Genomic DNA, 24,326 nt, shown 5'->3' on the forward strand with positions numbered 1-24,326 from the left:
AGATGCATGGCTTTGGAACATTTTATGTGGAACGTCAATGACTCATGTCTCTATATTCAGTGTGTTAAGTCAAGCAGACCTGTGGGGAAAGTCACGTGTGTTTCGCTGACTAACACCAACCTTGAAACCTTTCTTTAAATATTCAACCAAAACCTGCCACCATCTGCCAGACAGTCTGCTTTCTTTTCTCTTCTTTCTTTTTTTTTTATCCTCATGAGCTTCAAGACACTTCCGTGGGTGCTGGGACTGTATGACTAAACTGCAAAGCTCATGTGGGAGACTTTTGTTTATTTCCACTCAATGCCGTTTCAAAAATCTGATGTGAGATTAAACGTTTTTTTTAAAATCCTTGCGTAGGTAGAAGAAGGGCTGCGTCCATTAAGGCGCTGAGTCAGGGTTGGTTGTGGGGGGGGGGGGCAGTCGGCGTGTGGGCAGGGGCCAGACTTTGTGGCTCGAAAGTAAACTGTAAATGGTCTTTCACTTGTATAATGCTTTTCCACTTCACTTTAATATCATCGCCTGATTCACCGACTGATGATGCTGCATCAGGACCAAACGCACCACCCCTGAATATATCGATATTAGGCCTTTTCAAAATAATATAATCGCCGGAGTTTAATTAAGTCATTCACTGCCATTGACGAATTTATTTGTCTTTTCACGGTCCACGCGGCATTCTGATTAATATTGCGTTTGTGGAATGGGAGTTAAGCAGCAAAGTCCACCGGTTTCTATCCATCGCAGGGGGTGGCCATTTTGTCTCTTCTGTTGACTGAAAATGACATCATAGTTGCCCAACGACCAATCAAGGCTCACCTGTTTTCTGAAGCTGAACCATGATTGGTTGTGACCTGAGCAATTTTTGCAATGCCATCCTCCCATGATGAATTGCAACGTCACAATTTTTTTAACCTTTGGGACGCTATAGTGTACGTCTTAAAAAAAAAAAAAAAAAAAAGAGTATTTAACAATACTGCTTTACAGTTACGACCATTTTCATGCAAACCTAATTTTATAGGCTGATCACACAATAAACTGAAACAACTTGTTTGTCAGGTAGTTGACTGTAAGTCGACTGCTGTACAGTAGGGAGCGCTATTCTGGTTTCATTTCTGGCTTCAGTCGCGTCTTTCCTCATCGTTTCCCAGTTTGAACAAACGCCGCATTCAGACGCATGCCAAAACCGACGTACAATTTTCTCTCATGCGCCACCTTTCATCCAAATATTTGTCACTTTTTGGCATTTTTCTGCACTCGTGACACACTGGCTAATTTATACAACCGCAGCTGCGGCAGGAGACGACTCCCGTCTCGATTGCATTGCCAGGCAGTCTTTAACTCCTGTCCACTGACATCTTCGCTCAACGTCTTTCCCAGGAGTTGGTTCTGTTTTGGTTTGTGTTTTTTTTTTTAGCCTTTCGGTCTAAAATCTTACTTGTGGTCTTAAAGCTTGGATGTCACCAGTGAGACGGACAGAGTTGTGGTTTGTGTGGGACGAGACACAGCAGGTGTACACCAAAAAATATATACAAAGACTGTTTTTCATTTGTCACTTGTCTAGGTGACTGTGAACAATGTTTCTTGTAAGATACATACACCTATCACTAAGTCACACCCCCAAGATACAGGTCGGCCAATCAGTGCAGAGAAGAGGTCCTACACTTTCCTGACGAAGCTTCGGTGAATTCAGTGCGAAATTATCCACAGAGTTGGGCTCCAGATAGCGTTTTATGGCCTTTCTGCATAGTCTGTTGAGGTCTCTGGATAAAGTTATGCAATCAACCTCACCAGTAGTTGAGCAGGACATTTTATCAATCAAGATAAATGCGGAGAATGCTAAGTGGTCGTCTACTTGGTTTATCAGCGTAAGTCAGCCAATTTCACCACGGCAAGAAATATGCTGTGGAAATATGTTGTTAATTCGTGATCCTTGGAGTATTTTGATGATAGCATGTCACAGATATGCCCTAAAGATCCCTTGGAATTATTTTTAATTGTGTAAAAGAAAAATGTCTTCTTTTTAATTTGTGTGACTTCAGTGGCTGATTGGCGACAGAGACAACCAGTGCGGCGGTGCCTGCACGCAACCGCAGGCCAAGCCGGTGTGCGGCTCGGATGGACGCAGCTACGAGAACGGATGCGAGCTGCAGAGGGCGCGATGCAAAGACAAGACGCTGATGCTAGCGCACCGCGGCCGCTGTCGAGGTGAGCGCACCACAAGGCGATTACACCTGTGATTCTCAGCCACAAAGGCTGAATTGTTTTGAAAAGTAATCTAATTGCGATTTAATATGCAATCTTTTTTTTTCAAGGCCCTCTTCCCATGTCTTTTTTCTTTTAACAAGCAAAAGTATTGCAATAAACTATAAGATGTATTATACATAAATGCAATTGAGCCATGAATTAATATGAAAGACAGTTTAGTTTATCTATCTATCTAATATCTAGCTAGCTAGCTTGTAGCTAATAGCTAGCTAGTAGCTAGTAGCTAGTAGCTACTAGCTAATAGCTAGTAGCTACTAGCTAGCTAGATATTAGATAATTAGATAGATGGATAAACTAAACTGTCTTTCATATTAATTCAAGGCTCAATAGCTAGCTATCTAGCTATATATAGCTTTCTGTTCAAGTAATCAAGCCTAGATTTTACACTAAGTACATTTTTGAACAAAAAAACGGTCATTATTATTTCATTATACAGTGAACCGCCACAATTTCACATTCAGCATTTGTGAATTTGACTATTCTTCGGGGAATTACAAGGCTTTCTGGGTGGACATCAATTGTATGTGTATTTTACAATACAATAGGCTCAAGTGCGCACTTTTTCTGATATTTTTTTGCTTAGGCGGTGTGCTGCGTGATTTTTTTAACGTAAAGTTTGATTAAAAACTTTGGAAATCATTCAAACAATGTTACATCCTAAACGAGTGCACTCAAGGGTGCCAGTTTAAGTCCTTTTGGCCACTGGGGGGCTGTCGGGCTAAGTGCCAAGTTTTTTTACTTTCAGGAAGATACCGGGCGAAAGTTGAGCAGTCAGCGGCGGTGCTCGCACCTACGCCGCCATCTGTGGGCAGAGACGCTGTGCAAACAGGTAAGCACTGTGCCCATAACGATATTTTATCCAATCACAAGATAGAAGAAAGTCATTTCTGGAAAAGACAAAACGACAACATTGGTGAATGGATACATTTCATAAAATCTAGCTCATATCTTGAGAAATACAGATTAAAAAACACAATAATAAAACAAGCAAATACACAAACACAGTAAAAAGCTAAAAAGAAAAAAACCCTGAGGGAAAAAATACTTTTTTATTTAGAATGTTTTTCAGTTGTAAAAATCTAATTTCAAAAGGGGATTGCAAACTCTGTGAAAAATATACTTTGTTTAAAATAGAAATGAAATGATTAGAAAAATATAAACAAAAGGAAATAATTCCTTGAGAAATACACATTTCTTTATTTTTAAATAAAATAAAGGTTTGAAATACAAAAATAAGGTCAGAAGTAAAATAAAAATCCAATATGCATTGAAAAAAGTATTGTTTATTTTTTAATGCAAATTTTAACATTACAAATGGGCCAAAACTGCATATTTTATCTATTTATTTATTTTTTTAATCTGAGCAAAATTTCTTAGAAAATAAATGTAATGTAACACAAAATACACTATGAAAATATAAAATTACTAATCAATTATAGTGAATAAATATAAAAAATTTTGAGAAAATGTTAAAGAACATTGTAAAGAGTGACAATTTAAATTTTAATTATTTTTTTAATTAAATCAATTTCTAATGTTTTTTGTGTATTTAAAAACAATTTCAAAAATCCTTCAAAAATATCCATATTTTCTTGATGTACTGAATTTCAAATATTTTTTCTGTAAAATAAGTAGCGATTAAAAAAACAAAACAAAAAAAACTTGAACAATATACAATTTACAAAATACATTTTGTTTTATTTAATTTATTCCTGACAAAAAATAGAAATACAACGGACTTGATTAAAAATCTTAAACCTTGGTATGAACTTAGCCAGAGACAAAAGAGTGTTTCTTTTTCAAATAAAAGTTCTCCTTTAGTGACCCAAGCAACAGACGTTTAGATTCAAATGAAACTTTTACGATCTCGTTAGCTTGGGCAAAAAGAAAAAAAAAAGGGAAGTGAATGAGGAGATGTCTTTCATTTTCCGCCACTTAGCTGGCGTGTAATTTTTCACAGACCTCCATCATTCACTCACTCAGCAGCACAGATTGATCGGTGTGGAGTAAAAAGGTCGCAACTTGGCATCTGCTTACTCGCCTCTCTCCCTTCCCCACACCTCCACCGTGACCTTTCGCAAAACAGCACCTCGCACCAGATCCATTTTTGGTAAAGCGGTGTCGTCTTTCCCGACGGTAATCGGCAGTTTTGTTCCATAAAATCATGCGCGCGTGGAGGAACGCTGGGCAAAGATCACGCGTTCTCGCAGGTCACACGGCTCTGCTTTGTTGCAGCTTCGATTGGAGTCGGCAGCTCACGGCCCTCGCTGGACTCGTCTGGACACTTTTTTTTAAACGCAATGCAACCAAACAGGAAGTGGAAGCAATACCAAAAGATTGATTTGGTCAATAACTGAGTTTGGCCATGAGACTTTCTCAAGCTGAGCCGTGATTGGTTGAGCCCTGAGGAACAGTGATGTCATCTTCAGTCGACAACAAGTGGCAAAATGGCTGCCCCATAAGATGGTTAAAAACGGGTGATTTTTCTGCTTGATATTAATCAGAATACCGTGTTCAAACTAGTGGTGCCGCATAGAACATATTATTACAAAGAAAATGTTTAACTTGACTTCCACTTAAACAATATATATACCCTATTTGTGCCATGTTGAGTTTAAATAAATAACAGTCCTCTTCTGTTTTAATTCTTCTTGGTAAGTCACAGTGTCCCATCACTGGCGAGCTATTTTTAGAACAGACCCATGGGGTACTCATGTTGTCCTTGAGGCCAACTAGTACCCGCTGGCACCGTTTAAAGAAAAACAAACAAAAAAAAAAAAAAACATTTAAAAACATTACGGCAATGCACATTAATCAACAAAGCTAGAAGGCATCCGTTTTTGCAGTGTCTCTTTTCTTCTTGGGCACTACCTCCTCTGTTCATAACTGCTCACCCCTCCCCTCGCTGCTTTCCGAGAAGGGGAAAGAAAAAGGGGAGGGAGGCAATTAACTTCAAAGAGGCGGCTCGTTTACTCGACTATTCAAACAGTCAATCATACTGTGTGCCCTGCTTCGACGCGCCCTCATCCTTACCGGTGACAGCCAGTAAACCGTCAAACCGCTAATCGGCCCATACCTAGTATTAGATACCTAGCAAAATAAAAATGAAACAAGCACCCCGCAAGGCACTTTAGTTCCTTCTTCCTGTTGTTTTTTTTCTAGCCTCAAAACAGTACTGGCGATAATCTGATAAATGACACTGATGACATCTGCTGGCGATTGCACGTCATAACAATGTTTCCCAAGCCTCATACTTTTTGATTAATTGCGTCAGACCCTTGAGCATAAAAAACCCCCACAAAAAACGAATTTCTCGAGTTAACCCGTGGATGGCGCTATACGATTGAATTATAAAAAACGAGTTAACACGAGGTAGGCATCAAATGAGTTAAAAGGGTTTTGTGGCTTCCAGTGTTATTTAAAAAAAAAAAAAAATCCCTTGTGCGAAAGGGCTCTTTGAGTATGTACGGTTGTATGTAAGGTTATAAGTATGTTCTTGCAGTGCCACCGATCGCTGAAGATCGTGTTTGGTTTCAGATGAGGGTCAGTCCAAGTGTCGTGTGGAGAGGAGCCAAGCTTTGGAGCAAGCCCGGAGGCCCCAAGAGTCCACGTTTGTTCCAGAATGCAACGAAGATGGTTCGTTTGCGCAGGTCTGCCAAGACGACGACGACGACAATGTTCGAATCAAAGGGTCCTGTAATGATCATTTAATTAAAAGTATTGTAACTGTGATTTTGTGTGGTTACAAAGGTGCAGTGTCACACTCTGACAGGCTACTGCTGGTGCGTCACCACCGACGGAAAGCCGGTGAGCGGTTCCTCGGTGCACAACAGGACTCCGGTGTGTTCAGGTACTGCCGACAATTAGCTTTGGCGGGGGGCTCTTTCGTGTTTTGCGGTTGGTCTTCAAACCTCCAATAGGGGAGGAACACATCAAGACGGATAATATAACAATAGTCACAGACATATATTCTTTATCCTATAAATACGTTTTAAAAAAACAATAGGGACCTCGCAGCAGTATTTACAGTAGTACTATAGTACTGTAGACAAGCTATTCTTCTTTGTTTGTGTCTGCATGACTGCACTATATTATACTGCCCCCCGGCGGCCAAGGGGGGGGGCACACCAGAAGGAGCAGCACAATGAATCGGATTGCAGCATTAAATCATCATGAATTTTAAATTCCGTTGTAAAGTTTCCAGCTTTGAAAATTCACAGAATTTTGCAATCCTGTTTTAGGAAAAATAATTTTCAGTCCAATTCAGTGAAATTGGATAATTTTGCCCAAATTCCAAGTCCGCGCAACCACGAATCACTAACCTGGCTGCCATGCTCTGCCCACACTCAACGACGAAAACTCATTCTTCGCCAGTTGTCATCGCCACTGTCTGAAGACTTTGCATCCTTGCAAATTGTTGTGACAAAATGTCTTTTTGTGCACAATCTGCTTTTGGCTGGCTGTAAAGTCACTACGCATGTACGTATTTTGCGGGCAAACATACACAGGTTTGGAAGATTTTCTTCATAAAAAAAGGCATCCTATCCCATTGACCAGACCTAGAAAGAATATGGGAGATTGTTGTCACATATGACACAGACAGTGCTTGCCAAAAATTCCAACTGCCACCATTAATGTTGCTTTTGGCCTCTTTTTGAAACCTCCCTGTCTGTTTTTCGTCTAGTCTTTTCGTCTATTTTAGAAGGACAGTCTTCACTGTGGTCTGTGTGGAAGAAAAAAAAAAAGGAGATTGTTGTCATATTTAGGACATAGCCAGCACTTGTCCAAAGTTACGAAAGCTCCTTTAATGTCACTTTAGGCCTCCTTTCACTTTTTTCACTTTTCAGTTTTCTTCTTCTTCTTTCTTCATCTTTTTATCTGTTTGAGAGGGACTGCCTTCACAGTGTTCCATGAAGAATACTGGAGATTGTTGTCACATGTAGGAAACATACAGGACTTGCCAGCAACTTCCTCAGCACCATTGTCATTGTAGTTCTTTTATGCTAAAGCTTCTTTAATTCTGCTACAGGCATCTTTTAGTAACCTCCGTGACCAGTTTCAATTCATTTTAGAGAGACTGTTTTCATGGTGTTCCATGAAGAATACAGGAGATTGTTGTCACATGTAGGATAGAGCCGGTACTTGGCAGAAATTACCGAAGCTTTATCAATGTTGCTACCATTTTTTTTTTTTTTGTAGCAGCTTCCTCAATCACTTTTCATCCATTTTAATGTGACTGTTGTTCCACGAAGAAAATGGATGATTGTTGTCCAATGTAGGAAACATATGGTACTTGCCAGAAATCACCACAGTTCCTTTAGTGTCACCAAAGGCCTCATTAAACTGGGTCATTGACCAGTTTTCTTCCAATCTTTTCACCTCTCTTAGAGGGGACTGTCTTCACTGTGTTCTTTGAAGAGATTGTTGTCACATGTAGGACAAAGGCAGTAGTTGACATAAACTTGTTAGCAGCCTCTTTGAATGGTTGTCCCCTCATATTTTCATCCATTTTGGAGGGAGTGTCTTCAGCGTGTTGCTAGAAGAATATGGGAGACTCTTGTCCCGTGTACGGCACTCGAGTACTGTGGAAACGAGACTTGAGCGGCAACCGTTCTCCATGTTTCCCTCCAGCTAGCGTAAGACATTCACCGACACGCGCATCATGTGACAGGCATCAATCATGTGCCATATATACGTTCGCAGGAAACTTCCATGAGTTTTTGGGAACTCACGCCGGGACGAGCGCATTGACAGGTAGTACATCTTCCGATCCAAATCGCGACTGCTCACCGTTTTTCTACCCTCTTTTTTTTTTTTTTTGGGTCCTTTTTATTCTGCTCTTTGCATCCACCAAGCATGTCGCCACCTGCATGACAAGGACCACAAACTCTCTAATTGATTTTCATTGCATCCCAATTTCCGGTCCCCCCATTCGGCAGCATACGACGGTGTAGCGGTGTAACGCTACGGCAAAAAATCACAGTTTGGTACATACAGAAGGGCCCTCAGTTTATGACATTCCAGACGTACAATAAAATAAAAACGTAATTGAATAATTAAAGATACGTAATGGGCCTCAATCTGTTCTTTTTAAAGTGCAACGTCAACACGGACGACTTCTTCCCCTAATTAGTCAGTTAAATGGAGGGTTCCACTGTATGTACCCTGCCGGAAAATCTGAACATCCTAAACTTGATCCCACAGTACTCACAGAATGTTCTTGCAACCATTCAGGTTGTTTCGTTGGTTTGTGGCCCGTTTGAACTCGGATCAATCCGTCCTGACCGCGAAAGGCCAGCAAATACTTTTGCGGGATCGTTGTCGTCGTTGCTGCCATTTTCTGCTTTGTACACGTTTGTGTTTTCGCTCTGCAGGGTCCGTGACCGACAGACCGCCCGGGCCGGCAAACTCCGGTCGAAAAGGTGAGTTGAGCTCGAGAAATGTTTTCATTTTGTTATCTTCAGTTGTGGTCAAATGACCAAAAGAAAGTTTTTTTTTCCCTAACTAAAAGCGTCAGTCCACTGGTCTGAGATGTGCTCTGTAAGCAACGTGGCAGTGTGTTGATACCTTATTTGATTCAAGGACCTTACATTTTTCTTTAAAAAAAAAAAATATCTACAATGTATTAACTGAATCCAATGCAGGTTGTCTGTGCTTTGCTTTTGACTCAATTGCTTCCTAAAGGAATGTTCCAGATGCTCCAAAACTGCACGTGGGTGAGTATTTTCCGGGGGGCGTTCATGGTTACGTAAGACGCACCCCGTCACATTTATTATACGACCTTGATTTTTTTTTTTTTTTAAGCTAAAATTCCAATGAATCCCTGAAAACTAATCTGCTGAGCCCCCCCAAAAAAGAGATCTTTGCAACAAATGGAGCCACGTTCAATTTATTATAAATTATACCTTGATTTCAAGCGCACCCCCTCTCAACAACACAGATCTAATGAAAAAGTAAAAACAAAATGTTTTGTTTTTTTTTTGTTAAAAGTTACATCTGTTTTATTTTGTGGAAAAAAATGATTGTCACCGCCATTATACTTTACGCGTACGCCCTTAGGGATAATTAATTTTCCGTATTGGAGATCTATCACTATCTACAATTTATTGGAATAACTTCTGGACCAAGGACAGTCCTGAAGCCACAAATATTGCCATCTACAAAGTATAATAGTGCAGAATGTCATTTTGATGTGCACCCTCTTAAATCATCCTAACAGGGATGCCTCCCTTCATATATAACATAATTAAAGTGGTAGGATTAGTACAAATAAATGACACCTTGAATGATTGCACACACCCTTTTCCTGTATCACATCAATGAAAAATGGTTAAAAAAAAACCCAACAACATACCATTATTTTTTTTTCTTTGTTAAAACATACTTTTTATAGAGGAAATCACTTGGTAGGTTTGTGTGTGGGGGGAAGGGGGGACTATTATACCAGTTTGCCATTAGACTCCTGGTGCACCCCCCCATCCATATTATTGGGATTAAAAGATTGCCGTTAGTAATCGTGCAAGTCTAGAATTGCCTTTTCCCAAACATTTTAAGATGCGCACCGCCACCACCTGGCTCGTAAAAAAAAAAAAAAGTCAATGCCAAAGCAAAAACAAAATATCATTGCCTCAAGTAAAACCAAGTAAGAGTTAAGTTTAAGTTTATTGTAAATTACCTTTATTGATGGTGCACCCCCTCTCCCTTGCACACTGTTAGTTTTTGAATTGGAAGATACTTTTTTTTGTGTGTGAAAAAGTTCATATTTTATAAGGGGGGGGAAAAAGTCACACTTGAGAAAAAAAACACAACGTCATAATTATTCAACCAGACCGCCATGATACTTTTAATATTGCACACTTCTATTTAGAGTGGGTGGTCCTTACTGACACGTCCTGCCTCTTGATAGGGGCTGTGGGGGTCCTCTAATGTAAGTGTGTGTGTGTGCTTCTTGGCCTTATCAAAAAAAGATTGTGTTAATGTGAGGCCGTTTGATGTCGCTGTGAGAGCTGTTTAATTATGTGTGTGAGTGTGAGGGACATCTAGAACATGTGGGTGGTCCTGCTTTGTTCTACTGTTCTTTTTGTGTGCGTGCGCGTGCGTGTGTACGTTTTTGTGTCCACCTTGGCCGGGCCATGTGCAAATCCCAACCATTCAACACTTGTGGAGAGTAGATTGTATTAACCTCAATAATGGTAGTCTCTTTCCGTTTCTTTCTCACCCTCAATCCAGACGACGGCTCCAAGCCTACGCCCACCTTGGAGACCCTTGTCCCCGCCGAAGGAGATGGTAGGGGTCCTCAAATTTCAGAATTTCCACAAGTACTCACCTCAGGCGTGTCACGGTTAAGAGGAATATTTGAGGCAGGTGTTGAAAACCGTTTTTCACAACTAAAGTGAGGATAAAACTGCATATACTGTTAAAATAAATAAATAAATAAAAAGAAAAAAAAAAGAAAAAAAAGAAAAAATATATATAAATGTATTTTATTACCTTTTATGTATTAAAAAACTATGGTGTGTTCAAAGCTTACTTTAAAATAAAATAGCCAATGTATACTTGAGTCCTCCTCATATTCATGAAATTAAAGACAAACTTTAAATCATCCATCAGCATCGAACCAAAAATTATTTCGTTACTTCACTGTGTGTGGATTGTGATCGAATTGAAAATGACTCTTTCAACCAACAATGTAAAATATTTATTTGCAAAATAATTGCCTATTAAAATATTTATTTTACCTGGTTAATGTGACTTATTTATTTTTTCCCCAGAACCTCAGCATACAGCGTCAAGCGCATCAGTGCAGCACTTATATTTTCAGCTGTCTCCTGTGACAGCTTACAAAAATTCAAATGGAAATGAAATACTCCTTATTTATCTTGCAAAATCAGAGAGCAACAGCAGAAGAATGAAAAGCCGCATGTGCCGTCGTTGCCAAACTGTTTATTTATTGTAATAAACAATAATAATCAAAAATTTGAAAAAAACAAAACAAAACTGTCATTATGAGGTGTTGTGGGTAGAATTTTGAGGGTTAAAAAAAATGGAACAAGGGTGTAACTGTAAATTAACCGTTAGTCAGCATCATGACTAAATAGTACCACTGTCAAGGTCGGCAGCAGTAGTTGTGAGTGAGTTTACCGTCGGTAACGTGACATCCATCTTTCGTTGCAGAGATAACCGCCCCCACGCTGTGGATCAAGCAGTTGGTTTACAAGGAGAACAAGCAAAACAGCTCCACGTCCAGGAAGCAAGGTGAGATTGAGAAAGGCGAATCATTTCAAGTAGACACTGGGCGCTTGGCAATCTTGTTTACATTCCTGTAGGTCCTGACATGTGGCCACTCCATAATGTTGTTTAATATCCCAGTAGACTCTTGACGTGTGGACGCCTACAACGTTGCATTTTTCAGACACGTGAACACGCCACAATGTTGTGCACACCCTTGTCGGTGTTCCAGTAGACTGATGTGGTCACTCCACAATGTTGTGAGTGGTTACCGTAGATTCCGACATGTGGCCGCTCCACAGCGTTGTTCGCGTCCCATGTTTATGTCGTCGTAAACTGACGCGGTCGCTCCGCAATGTTGTGCGCATCAAAGTTGCACGCGTCCACTTGTGTTTTAGTAGTTTGACGTGAGCGCTCCACATTGTTGTGCATAGCCGCGTTTATATTCCAGGACACTTTGGCTTTGACAACGTTGTGGGAGTCCATGTTTATTTCCCAGTACATTCTGACATGTCGTGTGCATCCACGTTTATAATCCAGTAGCCTCTGACATGTTCGCTCCACAGTGTTGCGAATGAGGTGCCTCGAAAAGAAACACAAACGTGGCTTCATTTTACGAGCAAACCGTTTTGTCCGTATGAACACAAAACGCTAGACCAACATGCAGCATTGCCTCCAATTTAACTGCTCGCTTTGAGAGAATTTCGCAGTGATTATGGCACAGCTGAAAGCCATTGGGGAGGCTTGCGGACAGGAGAAGCCTGGGTGGGGGTTAACTCCGGCAAAGAGGCTTTGAGGATGAAGGGAATCAGACGACGACGGAGGAGGAGGAAAGGTTAGGACTGAATGAGGATACGGACCGGGGTTTAAAAATGCACTTGGCTCAACGCCTGGAGGAGTGAAAAGCGTAAAATAGAGCCTGTCTGTTCTCGGCACGTCATCTTTTGTCTGCTATATCAAGAAGGAGCAAAATTGTTCCACTTTGTGGGTCTCAGGTGTCGGGTTGTTCTATTCCTGTCAAGGGACGAGAAGTAACACAAGTCATACAATAAAAAAAAATTTAAAAAAAAAATGAGAAGAAGAAATCAGTACAACACTAGATTAAATTACACTCCGTCTTTTTCCATTCACATGCCTGAAAAGGATTTTCTTCAGGGATTCCTATTGCTCGGCGCCAGTGTAATGTCGCTTGTATTAAACACGGGAAGTTTCGCCAGGACCTGGGCGACACACAGACAAAATGCAGACACCTCCGCCTACGTTATACGATGGAAATATTGTGCTCGCCACAGTGACAGGAAGCCCAAGGTAACCGTTTAGCCCTTTGCACAGATTCTCTGAAGACGCTTGACTGGACTGCTCACGCTACCTTCAGGCTGGGCTAGCGCTGGAAAATTTGGCGACTGTCAAACTGATGGAGCACAGTGCTCCCTGTGGCTACTCCACGACGATGTGACTAGTTGCTAACCACTTGATTCCGCGGTGCAACACTATTGTTTCGGGGTGTAACGGTACGCTAAATCACATTTCGGTTCGGTATATTATCGGTACAAAAAAAAAAACGTTTTTTTTTGTTGTTGTTGTTTTGTTTTTAAGAATATGTTTATTTTGAAAAGATGACAAGTAAATGGTACATTTTTTATTTTATTTTTTAGGAAAAAAAAAAAAGCGTACCATTCGGGTGACATTCTAAGAAATTACACCAGAATAAAAAATACACTAACAATAAAGATCTCTTAATTTTGTAAATTATTAAGACACTGAAATCTTTAAACACTCAGGCAGCAACAGCCTATGACACATCTAAGTATTCAAGTTCAAGACAAGTTGTCATTACAGTACATATACAGTTTTTGTGATGAAAAAAAAATACATACAATAACAGTTACAATTATTGCTAACTATTGTTATACTGGTGTCTTTTTTTTTGTTGTTTTTTTTTTCCTTTTTGAAGGCCTGACTTTACCGGCTTCGGGATGTTTACGCTGATGATGTGCCACTGAGCTGATGGTAGTTGTTGCCTGCGGGTGCTTTGTGCAATACACCTTGCTGTACGTTTGACCACCTTTGATACACAATGTGAGGCAATCACCAAAGTGGAAGGAATGCAGGAAATATATCTGAAGTTGTCATTCACAAAGATGTCCAGGAGCTCTGATACTGGACAAACACCATGTCTCCTTCAAGGACTGTTTATTTGCAATTGCGGCTCATCACTTAAACCTTCTCAAGAGCCTTACATTGCCTTTTCTCAGTCTCACTGACACAAAGACAATTTTTTTTTATTTTTTATTTTCAACCTTGGCGAAAACACGTCCTTGTTCGTTTGATCTTCGGACGTGACCCGAAACGCGCTCGGATGAAGAACACAAGGTGTCGTCCGAATGCCAAAAACATAAAGCTTTGAAGATACGACGTGTGACTCGATGGAAAAAAAAAAAACAAGTGAAGAAAACACGAAGCTGCCTCGCTGTTATGACATCTTCAAGGAAAATGAAACCGAAAAAGTTTGTCCTAATTCTCCTTTAATTGCACGCCGAGACCACCGGCGCTGCAGTGGGAATAATCAGCTCCATATTTTCTTACGAACACCATCTTGAAATGGAAAGGCACTAAACAGTTTCAGCTTAAGGCCTCACGTTTGTGAAACCCAAAATGGTCCAGGAGCCTTGGCACGCTGCTGTGCTCGTCTTCAGAGTGAGAAACGGCCCAAATGGATGCAAGTGTAAATACAGCGTGACAGGGACGAGATATCGCAGAAGCATTTTAAGAGCCCAGGTCGCTAATATGGTCATATTTTATAACTGCGTTTGGCAAAGTGTCACTCACGATGACAAAGTTCGGTCTCGGAAAAACACAGTAGCCTCTGCGGAAACGGCACAAGGTTACCGGATCCGCACGATTCTTCTCTCCAAAACACGCGGGTTCCGTTTATTGAAGATTTTGTCCATAGTTTCAATGTTTTCCCTGTGATTGGTTGGCGACCAATCCCTGGCGTCCTCGTCCTCTCGCGCTAAATAAATAGTGACAGGCTTCACCTCCTCTGGTCCATGTTTGGTGTGGTACACATCATGTCAATCAAGCAGCACAGTGACTACTTGTCTCTCTTTAAATAGGCCGGCTGACTGATTAAAAGTTTGATGACACCTGTGATCTTGGTTAAACATGTAACTATGTTTAAATTCTTTTCAATCTTTTCTAGGGGTACCAGCATTTTTGTCAAGGCTTTTTTCACGCGTTTTTTTTTTTTAAAATAATTGTGTTGTACCACAATTCAAAAGCAATGTGTCATTTTCATTGGTAGATTTGTATTTATTATTAGTTTAGTCAGATTAAAGATACTTGTATGACCACTGTGGGTTTTTCATTAACAGAGGGGCTACCAACAATTTTGTAAATCTTAATGATGACATAGCGCTATAGAGAATGGATGGGATGGATTTTCTGCTTTTCTGTTCTCTGTTAGGTTGAAGGGAGAGTGTGGCTTAAGAAGTTTGGGAAATGTTACTCTGTGAGGTAAAATCAAGAATCCAGCTATGCGGGCATATACCGTACATCATTTTTTAATAATTGTGTTATATTTGGGTGATTAAACACGTCTTTAATAAGATTTTTTGAGAATATGTTTGCTTTGCTGTTTGGCAAAGGAACATAAATTAACAAACAAGCTACACGCGTTTACATAACTCAAAATGATGTCTTCATTAGCTTTGTTTTGCTCTCTTGCCAGGAGAATCAGGATTTTTCAACCAGATGTGTGGTTTTAAAATGTCAGCAAAAATAGCCCTTTGACATAAAATCAATGATCGATCTACGAATGACGCCCTAAAATAAACTTCTTTTTTTTTAAATGTATTTTTTGTTACAGGGAGAAAAGGTTTGACAAATGTTCTACGATATAAAAATATGGCTTTGTTGGTGTTCATTTTTGAAGCTTTTAATCACTTTTGAATGATAATACACATTTTGTAGGGTGTGTACAAGGCAAAGGGGGTGTGCCACCATGTTGAAGGGTTTTGCTTGGCGCAAAATGTTTCAGGGTTGACCACATGACTCATCTGCTATGTCCAGAGTACTGAGTTTGTTCGTCATGCTTCTAGAGAAAGTTCCTTCTTGCGACCAGGAGCGACAGAGCGCCCTGGAAGAGGCCCGGCAGAACCCCCGCGAGGCCGTCTTCATCCCCGACTGCGGGCCCGGCGGCCTGTACAAGGCCGTCCAGTGCCACCAGTCCACCGGCTACTGCTGGTGCGTGCTTGTCGACACCGGACGACCCATCCCGGGAACCTCCACCAGGTAATGAACGCATATTATGTCACGTTGCTTTTGTCGGCAGTCCCGTGGGAGAACAATCAACCGATTGTAACTTTCCATTCGATTGGAGCATTGTGGAAGAAAAACAGTCATCCCATGTAAATTGGGTGGGAACAAATATTCACGCTCTGTATTTAACGAGGAAGTCAACCCAAAAATATTTTTTTCAAGAATATGTTCTATGCAACCCCACTAGTTGAAACAAGGCATTCTGATAAGTATTGCGTTTGTGGAATAAGAGTTAATCCACCTCTTTTTAGCCATCTCGGGGGGGCGGCCATTTTGTCACTTCTGTCGACTGAAAATGACATCATAACTGCTCAGGTAACGACCAATCACGGCTCACATGTTTTTTGAAGCTGAGCCCTGATTGGTCGTTACCTGAGCCCTGAGCAGTTGTGATGTCATTTCCAGTCGAAAGAAGTGACAAAATGGCCGCCCCCTGAGATGGCTAAAAATGGGTGCATTTTGCTGCTGCTTAACTCATATTCCACAAAAGCAGTGGAATATCAGAATGGCGTTTTTCAACTAGTGGGCCTGCATAGAACATATTCTTGAAAAAAATATGCTTGGGTTGATTTCCCTTTAAGTAAAGGTACAATGGACTCAACAGACGCCATAAAACCTTGGCCCAAGTTGGCACAAGGTGGTGTTAAAATGCTACTTTTGTCTAAATGAAGCTCCTCAATTCACATCAAAATAGTTCCTTGGGCCCAAGATCCCACAAGATGGTGCCAAAGTAACACTAAAAATTAGTTTTCTAGCCAATAACAAGAAAGGGTACAAAAAAAAAAAAAAAAGTATTACAGCTAAATCCTGCTTCACTGTTTGCTTTGAAACCTGGGCTTCATTAAGTCACGCGCGTCTGTTGGCCTCAGGCCATATCAACACGCTTTTTTACATGCAAAACAACCACAAGACATTTGAACACTCTTAAATTAAACACTATAAAGACACGGAATATGAAATAATCACTGGAATTAATCACATTATATCATGAATATACATTGCCAGCACTCTTTCAACAGGGCCACCACAACGTGGCCCCATGTCGGACGCTGGCGTAGTCATCAAGTATTTGTACCTTGTCAACATCTTCCCTTTTCATCCTTCTCACGCTCTGCTCCTGTCTTGTGTATCTTGTCCCAACAGGTACCAGACGCCAGAATGTGACAGCGCCGCACGTTCCCGCAGCTCCGACGTCGAAGATCCGTTCCAGGGCCGAGAGCTGACAGGTTTTTCCTTTGCTTTCTCCTACGGCAGTTAAAGTTCACCTTTTTGGACGTCGTTCCAATGAGCCACGTCGGAACGCCGTCATCGCGTTGTCGGTGTTATCCGACATGTTCCTCTCATACGCCAGAGCTTCTGTACGCCCAAAACCACGTTTCGTTCGTAAGGCTAACATGTAGCTACGTAGCATCGGAACATGAGGCTGTCATTTCCAACCACTCTGCTCTGAGAGATCAGCAGGTGATATTATCCAATTTCACTTATAGCTAATCGATATGAAAATAGGGCAGGGCGAAGTCTATCAACGATATAAGTACGGTATTTCATATCAGTCGATAACGAGATTATTTTTTACTCTTCAAAATAAGGACGCAAAAGAAAAAAGACTGAATTTATGTCATGTTATTTTCCAATAATAATTAACCTTTAGAGGTTGAAACAATTATGAAAAAATCAAATTAACTGGTCAGTTTAAAGACAATTAATGAATAAACAGAGTTTAAAACACAACTATCGAGAAGGGAAAATACCATTCAAGATATCTGGTAGCAAAACCCTCTTGTACTCTTAAATGTTCTATTTGATGCACAAATCTAACATCATACTGGAGCCTCAGCCTACAGCCCCCAGAATGATGGGGTCCTGATTTGTCTTTTTTTCTATCCATATTGTATTGAGTACAATCTCTATGAATATTGATCTGGTGTCTATTGCGATATATATTGATATCGTTTTATTGCCCAGCACTAGCTGAAAATTATTATTCATTTACTACCATTTGTTTTCCTATCTATGCCAGCGATGTGTTATAGTTTTAGTGTCTTAATAGTGACATGACAGAACAATTAAATTGCATTAGATGGGAGAAAGGGACATACTTAACCTGTTTATTTTTGCTTTTCCTAATGTAGAATATTTACCTTGGCTAGACCTAACGCAGTGCTTCTCAAACTTTTCACTCCAAGTACCACCTGAAAAAAAAAAAAAAAACCCTCTCCCCTCTCTCCAACGACCACCATCATAACCAAGATTACAAAACATCAGCGCACTAGGCCCATAAGTCTTGGTCACTACACATTCAAACTGCCAAATTGTCAACTCACAATATAGTACACTTTAAATTTAATAGGTGGTGATTTTGAACATATCCCATGCAACTCGTCACCGCTCACTTCCTGTTTTTTTTTTTCGGAGGCCGCGACGTTTGAGTCGCCATCTGTTGACTTTACGGAGTGGAGCGTGGCGGCTCCTGGCTGCGCCGCAGATGTGTGGCTTTGTTTTTATAGGAGGCCCGAGTGTTCTGGTGGCAGTGGCGCTGGTGTGGGTGTTGGAGGTGGCGCCGGGTGACAGCCTGTTCTGAGTTATTTTATGTCATCAAATATGACCTGTGTGCTGTGTCTACTAAAAATGTTTTTTAGCAGTTTGTGTTAAAACAAGGATGGGACGGCGGTCATAGTGTTAAAGTAGGTTGAACTGTTTTTGTCCCCACCACATTTGCACATGTTCCCACAGAAACATGCACCTGTTGAAATCAGGAAGTGTGTGTGTGTGTGTAAGTTTTTGCCGTTAAAGTTGACAAAATAGTAATTCCCTGTGAGTGTCATACATGTTTTTAATGACAACACGGCTACCCCAAAGTGTTTGGAATTGCGTCGTAAAATGTTTTACGGGTCCGTGCCGCCTCCGCATGTGACTCCCATCCATTTTCCTCGAATTAAAATAATGGTAATTTACCCATTGTCTGTGTGAAATTTTGGGCAACAATTTCTTTCCTCGTCATGCTCGTTGATCTGTCTCCAAAACCACCTGGGCGTAACCACAAAAATGAGACGTGGAAGGTAATGTCGCTGCTTGTGTTTTTCCAGGTTGCCCCGAGGGGAAAAAAGTGGAATTCATTACGAGTCTGTTGGACGCCTTGACCACAGACATGGTTCAAGCCATAAACTCACCAGCCCCCTCTGGTGGCGGGAGGTAGGTAACAACAATCTAAAAGGTCGTTTTTATTTTGTCTTGAGTTTAGTTTTTTTTACGGTAATTCAATTAGTTTAGATTAGTTTTTAGGCAGGTTTGTTGTAAAAACATTTTTTCGAAAATTCTTCCTTTTAGTTTATGATAGTTTTAGTATTCGTTTTTTTTTTTTTTTTTAATATGGCGTATTTGTCGAGTATAAGATTAAAAAAAATAAGTCATTAAGTTTTGGTAGTTACGTAAAGTAAATTACAATTCTCAAATGACTGTTGTTTCTTCTGTATGCACAGCAATACCAAACCCCCCCAAAAATAATATATGAACCCTGAAAGCTCATGTATGATATTAAGGACAAAGACGAAAACAAAGGACATTTTCGATATATAGTTATTTTTAGCTAGTTTTATAAACCTAAGATGCAGTTTCAGATAGATAGATATATATATAGATATATATATATATATATTTTCTTTTTAAAGAATCTTTGCTTTTATTTCATTAAAGAAAAAGTTTTACAATTTTACTTTTCGGTATTTCGTAAGTAACCCTGGTGTATAGATGTTTATTATGGTGCATTAGTGGTGTGTACAGATCACATATGCTACATTTAAAGAAACAAATACAGCTCATATTTCATGGCTATTGTCTCCCTTGACCACAATCCCTTTTTTTATAACACAATCCCATTCTTCCCATCTGTCATATTGCTTTTTCCTTGAAACGCGACAGCTTCAAGGAAGCGCTCATGGTTTTCATTTCACACTCTCACACATACAGTATTAGCAGAACCGATATGATTCAGATGGGTATCCAAAGACATTTGGATTCAAGTTGACAGTCTTTTATTGCAAATAACAAAAAAACAACAAAAAAAACAAGACAAGATTATTTCTGTGATTAATTTTACAATGACCGCCAGCAGGTTTGTGGAGCCGGATCCCAGCCACACGCTGGAGGAACGGGTGGTGCACTGGTACTTCGCCCAGCTGGACGCCAACGGCAGTCAGGATGTCGGCAAGAAAGAGCTGAAGCCCTTCAAGAGGTACCTGAAGAAGAAGGCCAAGCCCAAGAAGTGCGCTCGCAAGTTCACTGACTACTGCGACCTGAACAAGGACAAGGCCATCTCGCTGCACGAGCTCAAGGGCTGCCTCGGAGTCGCCAAGGACGGTAAGAAAAGAGACACGAGGTGATATGTAAGTAAGGAACTTCCAAAAAAAAAAAAAAAAAAAAAAGTTGAGCAGTGTGATTAATCAACCAGTGCAATGCAATGTACTTACACACTTGTACTTTAACTTTACGTGCACTTATTTTAAAGAAAAAGTAGTGATTTAACTTCTCTGAGCCCTGAGTAGTTGTGATGTCATTTTCAGTCGACAGAAATGACAAAATGGCCGACCCCTGAGATGGCTAAAAAACGGGTGGATTTTGCTGCTTAACTCACATTTCATATTAATCATATTGCCTTTTTTCAACCTGTGTGCTTGCATAGAACATATTCTTGAAAAAAATATGTTTGGGTTGACTTCCCTATAAGGCTCATGTTTACATACCCGGTCTTACGAAAGGGACACTTATTTCACCATTCTCTGTGGAAAAAACATTTTTTTAAAAATCATATTTTTGTGGAAGTTGATGGAAGTTAATGCTTGCCCGGCCCTACCTTGTACAGATTATTTTCATTACTGGACTTGAGGGCTTTCACTATGAGCTTCCTCAAGCTGCTCACCATCTCATAAAGTTTTTAATAGATTAGTCATTGCTGCGCTTTGTGAGAAAGCTATAAAGACGGATAGGCAAAAATGGTTCAGTCGTGTAAACATCATCCTGGAGGAGGATTTGGCTCTTATCGGGTCATCACTGGAGTCACTCAAAGTGGGTGAAAAAAAAAAAAAAAAACGGAACATAAAGTAACTTTGCTTGTTGCCAGAATAAAATATTCTCTAGAGTGCACACTGACAAGCTCAATAAATTTCATATTGCAATGTAAAAATTCAAAGCTTTGGTTCGTTAAATCTAAAACTATCATGTTAATGCTATTTATTCATTTGTTACTTTTGCAGGTGGTTCAACAGCAAGCAGCAACTACGGGACAAGGCAAGGGACAAATGTGTTCAGTAAGAGCAACTAATACGACTACTTTTACTAATATGTCTCTGCTTATAGTTATAGTGAATAGTTTTTTTTTTTTTTTTTTAACCCGATTAATATGCATATTAATCACAATAGTCATTTCTCCATATTTAGACACGAAGAGTATTCTTCATTATATAGGTGTCATGTTTGACTCCCAAAACTGTCTCCGTAGCACCTCTTGCAAGGTTTTAGAAATCAAGCCCTCAACCCATTTTCCTTCAGAAATGCACAATTTGCTCAATTTGCCCATCGTGAGTAAATTCACAAATTCACTCTCGCAACTCCAAACCTCCCCGTAGATCTCGTTTAGATGCGTCAAACCGAGCAAAACCTTATGCCGGTAGCAGATCGAGCCTGTGAGTAAGACCTTTTCACACTGCACTTATTTTTTCCTGTTCGCAACGGGGCAGCGCGCTAGTCCCTTCATGCTTGACCATATTTTGCCTAGCAGCCAGCCAGGAAGTAACAGGGAGGCTTTCCCTGTCAGTTGATCTATTGAGCACTCTGAAATCACTCGGCAAACGGCCACCTTGCCGTGCCATCTTCGCGCTTCGTCGACGGCAGGCTGCATGTCGCTATGTGTGCTGCGAAAAGGCCTTTTAGAGTACATTCTGATTCACTAACGCGCGCAATGGTGAGAAGACAATTGGACGCACGTGTCATGAATCCAACAGTGATTCGAGTATACACTAAACGTGTGCGTGTAAGAACATTTCTTCACATTTAATAGTTAATGAGGCCCACTGTGTTCAGACACGCCGCAATAATCCTAAACGGCCCACATCTTTTTAAGTCACTGTGACTTTGCGCTCCATGTCGCAATGTTGGGTTGCCGTTTTATTGAGCAGGCTTATTAAGAGCATGTGGCGGCCAAACACTACATATCCAAGTCATGGAAAAAGTCTTGAAGTGCTGAAGTTGTGGTGGTTTTTTTTGTTTTGTTTTTTTTTTCATTTTGATGAGTGGTCCCAGGGTGGCCATTTTCTCCACATAGCCTCCCGCCAACCCAGCAGGCATGCTGATAATATGGTTCCCTTGGTCCCGTGAATGAACATGACCACATTTTGTTTCGTTGGAAGATTTGGCTTCACTTGATCCTTTCGCAACAGGCTGTTGGCTAAGCCGGTGATTCCCAACCATTGTGCCGTTAGTGTGGTCAAGTAAAGTGACTCGCTCTTAAATTGTCTTGATTGGCTGAAGTATGAAAAGTCCCTGCTGGGAAGCTACCACCACCGAGAACAAGACATTTAAAGGGATATTAAAAAATCTACTCAATGAAAAATTGGTCAACACACTTCAGGTGTGCTGCAGGAAATTTCACTTATTTGTCCCAAAATTATTATTATTATGATGTTTATCTATCACCTCCAGTGACATTTAATGACTGGCAAAACATTTAAATGTCTTCAAATCTTCCACCACATGACAGGAAATACAGTTAACTCGTGTATTGAATGTATACTTGTTGCCATTCACATAAGATTAGCATTATATCGGTATACAGCTAGCAAGCGCAAGCTAGCGCTAGCTTCACTGGAGCCGTCCTAAAAACTGGCAACAGGCAGCGTACAGATACATTGTCATTGTAATTAAGTCATATTTTTAGCATCCATAAGCAAGCGCTCAAGCGCTCCATATAGGCTGGCGAGAGCCATCGGATTACTTTTTTTAAAAAATCCCAATACCCGATTATTCCATTCAAATTTTCAGTAGGATATCCTAATACCAAAATAAACGATAGCTGCAGCCCTAGTAAATAGTAATAGAAACCTGCGATATGGTGGAGGACAAAAGGGCTAATCACCTTATAGCGGGAGAACACTGTATGTACAGCACAGTTCAGTATATTTTCACAGGCTAATTTTGAACACTACGTCTTTCTTTATTGTTCTGATAAACTGTAAAAGTGGGTCGCCACTTAGCGACAATAGCAAAATGCCAGTGGCCACGGTTTAGCACAACTGCTTTAGATTATGTTGTTAGCTGAAAATGCTAACGCTAGCCTAGGCCAAGTTCCTATCGTAGCCATTTTATAAGGCTAGCTATGTGCTTCAGGTTGCTTAGGCGTATTTATCTTTTGACTTGTGGATAACAATCATCATAAACATGTTGCTAACAGTGGTGATCCTTTGTCTTGCTGGTTGCTCGACTTTGTCCTATGATCTATATGCTCTGCAAGCGTAGCATCTTGATTTGTTTGACATGATTTCCTTGGTGGATGTAAACTTTGGCAAAATGCATACAAGCATTGTCTTCTTGACAAACAAAGTGGATTCTAAATGTTCATTTTGTAATCTAACTTGGCGTCAGTAACTAAAGGGTGCGGATCATACAAAAGTGTTTTTACATTTATTAATATAATTTTTTCTATGAACCTTCAGGTTATTTACATAGCGTTCTGGTAGGACTGGTCCATGAATTTTTTTTTTGTGCATATTTTGTTCTCATTAACCGCACGCCATGTTTGTTTTTGTTGAATTTGTTGAAACGCAACTGTTAAGATGAGAGTCACTGCTTTTCTCAAGTGTATTATTTACATGGCAGTAAAGCAGCATTCTGAAAAACGAAACGAAACGCAGACCAGTTTCCGTGGAAGTCTGTTGCCATTGAGTGCAAACGTATCATAATTGAGTCAAGTGTCTTTTTACTTTCGCAGCATCCCAGATAAGGATAGGAAAAGACCCTAAAAACTTAAAACCAAAAATAAAGTGTAAGGCACGATTTGGAAACCATTTTAGTCCATTAAAATAATAATGGAACTAGGAACTATTTGTTTTATGAAACTTTTATTAAATGCATAGTTAGGCTGGAAAATATGGCCTTAAAATAAAATCTATGATTTTGGGGGGTTCACAAAAATCAGTTTACTGATTTTTTTTGTTTGTTTTTTTTTTTTTCTTCTTTACGTATAGAAAAAGCAAATGACAATGACGTTATCAAAACAAGTTTCGATTTAGGGTTTTTTCTCCCGATATATAATAAGCAAGGCTCTTGTTTCAAACTGTTTTTTTTTTTCATAACATTAACTTGCATCAACATCATTAAATAGTGGCACAGACTCTACAACCAAAAGTGTTAATTGTCTGATTTTCTATCTTTATATTTGGGGTCTGTTATAGATAAACAATGATTGGTCGTTATCTGAGCCCTGAGCAACTGTGATGTCATTTCCAGGGCACAACAGTTGGCAA

At 40.1% G+C, this 24,326-nt stretch overlaps 1 protein-coding gene across 10 annotated transcripts in view; it reads left to right on the forward strand.

Annotated features, from left to right (window-relative positions):
* The window catches only part of smoc1 (SPARC related modular calcium binding 1), a 43,350-nt gene that overhangs the window by 13,621 nt on the left and 5,403 nt on the right, over positions 1–24,326 (forward strand). For 2 of the 10 annotated variants that reach the window (XM_086050484.1, XM_086050474.1), the window contains 13 exons: positions 2,040–2,205; positions 3,011–3,094; positions 5,803–5,915; positions 6,016–6,115; positions 7,969–8,019; positions 8,640–8,687; positions 10,462–10,551; positions 11,440–11,520; positions 15,594–15,786; positions 16,957–17,039; positions 18,900–19,005; positions 19,922–20,169; positions 21,063–21,096. In XM_086050484.1, coding sequence (XP_085906610.1) covers positions 2,178–2,205; positions 3,011–3,094; positions 5,803–5,915; positions 6,016–6,115; positions 7,969–8,019; positions 8,640–8,687; positions 10,462–10,551; positions 11,440–11,520; positions 15,594–15,786; positions 16,957–17,039; positions 18,900–19,005; positions 19,922–20,169; positions 21,063–21,096 — 1,259 coding nt within the window. In that variant the 5' untranslated portion in view covers positions 2,040–2,177. Of the gene's footprint in view, positions 1–2,039; positions 2,206–3,010; positions 3,095–5,802; positions 5,916–6,015; positions 6,116–7,968; positions 8,020–8,639; positions 8,688–8,949; positions 8,982–10,461; positions 10,552–11,439; positions 11,521–15,593; positions 15,787–16,956; positions 17,040–18,899; positions 19,006–19,921; positions 20,170–21,062; positions 21,117–24,326 lie in introns of all 10 variants that reach the window. The other 8 variants (XM_086050479.1, XM_086050481.1, XM_086050480.1 and 5 more) reach the window with 7 other exon arrangements.

Source organism: Filicampus tigris, chromosome 13, assembly GCF_054856515.1.
Source record: "Filicampus tigris isolate MCC_2025a chromosome 13, RoL_Ftig_1.0, whole genome shotgun sequence".
NCBI classification, from domain to species: Eukaryota; Metazoa; Chordata; class Actinopteri; order Syngnathiformes; family Syngnathidae; genus Filicampus; species Filicampus tigris.